At 39.2% G+C, this 2,572-nt stretch overlaps 1 protein-coding gene across 1 annotated transcript; it reads right to left on the bottom strand.

Moving 5' to 3' along the window:
* Positions 1-1,327: 1,327 nt before the first annotated feature.
* LOC144439897 (carbohydrate sulfotransferase 3-like) lies at positions 1,328-2,572 on the bottom strand. The gene has a single exon (XM_078129128.1). It carries the CDS (start codon positions 2,570-2,572, stop codon positions 1,328-1,330), a length of 1,245 nt encoding a protein of 414 aa, XP_077985254.1.

The following is a 2,572-nucleotide window of genomic DNA, read 5'->3' as shown; positions in this document are numbered from 1 at the left end:
CTGATAATAGATACAATTTTTTTTTCAATTTTATTATGCTCGTTATTCGATTTTACGTGGATACTTATTCCATCTTGAATGATGCGTCTATTTCACCAAAGTAACGGAATAACTTGAATAACTCATAAGGCATATATAATACATTTATTTCTGCAAACGGAGACATCGTTAAATTCACATCTTGCTATTTTCTTATCATGGCACTGTGATACACATTATTCACGTGTTCTTCAAGTTGTAAGCCCTTAGATATTTGATGACTGAACTAGAAATAGCGCAAGAAGAATAAAATGCCAACAAAAGTGAGATCATAATATGAAATGATTTCTAGTGATAACTTGTAACATAATATAGACGAGTGAACAAATTGCAAAATGTGAGTGTTGAAGTTACGGTGCAAAAACATGATATGAAATAAAGATAATATCAAAGGTGATGAAGCAGCTGTCTGGGTTACTGCCGGCTGACACATTGTCTAAGTACATTGACACACTTTTTAGCTCTGTGTGAATTGATAGAGATTACTTTCTTAATACGACAGAGAGACAAAGAGGAGTCAGACAGACAGACAGACAGACAGACAGACAGACAGACACATATGCATGCAGACAGACAGACACATATGCATGCAGACAGAAAGGGTGAGGGATGGGAAGGAAAGGAGACACATTGACAAGTTAGCGTTAAAGAGACACTCATGGGAGGGAGGCCAGAGGCCTAGTGGGTGAAATTGAACAAAATGCATATTTTAGAGGCCATAATTTCAGTTAGTAAAGTACCAATTGTTTTATTTTGGAGAACGTGAATGAAAGAGAGAACGGATCGTAATGAGAGAGAACTTCACACGTAGGAGCTCCTAAGCGTGCTTTAGCGCCAACCATTGACCCTCTACGGTCTATGAGCTAACATATATGGTGCTTTTTTGTACGTTCGTGTCAACAGATAGAACCTATGTATGCAATATCACCTTTTAGTGAACATCTTCAATTAGTATATTGTAAATGTAAAGCCACGGAAACCTTGTCAAAAGCGCTGAACCGTTAACACCCTCAACGTCATCATTTTTTACTAAGTGTGGTACAGACGAAAAACAAAGGTATTTCAAACTTTAATTATTTGGCGGGCTTCAAACTCTAAATAATCTACCGTGTCGTTGAACAACGTACTAGACTATGAGCAGAAGCCTGGCAAAGTCTAGGGAGGCGAATATCTGTTGAAATTAATCATTCTAGTAATTTTGGCGATTTTTTATTTCGGAAGGTCTTCATTTAATACAGTGACGATTTTTTTCTAAATTGGCGCTCTTGATTCACAGATGTAAATGTAATCATAAAATAGATGGCACAGCAAAGTTTGTGAGTTGTTGTCTCGTACTGAACCTCCTATACCCAAACAACTTCATTGCATCTGCGCACACGTCTTGGGCGTCTTGTACCTCCGAGAGAAGTATCTTAAGTCGCCAGGCAAAAACTAGTGCTGTAGAATTTCTTCTGGTATCCATCGTCTTGTAACTATTCTGAGTCTCCGCACCTGCGTTTTCATCTAGCCAATCGTATACGTCGTTATGTATACCTATGTTTAGAAAATTATATAGCTCGTCAGCCTTGTTTTTTGGGGCCAATGATAGGTCCTCATGCCGGACTATTTTCACTATTCGTTTCAGCCAATCATTGTTCTGTATCGTTTCAAAATTCGACACCAGCCAATTACAGTAGTCCGATACATGCATAGCATCGAATATTCCAATATTTTGCGTTTCATATGTAGTGTTAGATAAAAGCACTTCGTCACCACTTTGAAATAATTCAATGTTTGTAAGATTTCGCTCCAAATTGCCGTAAATAGAAACCAAAACAGCCCTTGGGTCTCTGACTAGGAAAAGTACTTTTAGATTTATTCCTTGTTGTACGATAAACTTCAGATTAGCACAGTCGGGAATACGAATAATCTTTGCGGCAATATGCTGATGAGTGACACACATTTTGTGGAGGTCACTTACACGTGGTGTACCAATGATCTGCCGCCATTTTGTGACGTCATCCAAGCCTGTAAACGTTTGTATGGTCTTGCTTCTCTGGTAGGTCAGTGGCCAATTCAGAAGATGTTTGTAACTGGCATGTTCTTCGGTGAAATTACAAGTGAGCAACTGCAGCAGAATATTCGTCATTGTTTCATTAACCTTATCTTCTTCTAGGTCATCATATTTTATCATGAATGGGATGGATCGTAATGGTTCAAACAAATAGAAAATCCCCGGATGTTGGTTAAAAAATTCTCCGAGAAATGTCGAACCAGTCCGAGCGCGCGCAACAACCAAAATGGCGACTCGGGAACTGGTTGAACTAGCACTAGTACTTGTCGCTATTGCCGATGAAGGTAGTTTTTCGAATTTGGTGTCAACGTGGTCAGGTCTTCTCGTCGTATGTCTGATGTTCCGATCAGGACGCTTAGTGAGACGTTCTTTACCGAGTGCTCTTCCAAATGGTACTTTTTTCTTCTTTACTACCGTAACTGAGGTAACAACGGACGATATTTCGTGGGCTGACACATCTGGCCGTAATGTCAACGTCAT

Source organism: Glandiceps talaboti, chromosome 9, assembly GCF_964340395.1.
Source record: "Glandiceps talaboti chromosome 9, keGlaTala1.1, whole genome shotgun sequence".
Classification (NCBI taxonomy): Eukaryota; Metazoa; Hemichordata; class Enteropneusta; family Spengelidae; genus Glandiceps; species Glandiceps talaboti.
Note: the sequence above shows the minus strand (reverse complement) of the source record. Positions and strands in the feature narration are given on the sequence as shown.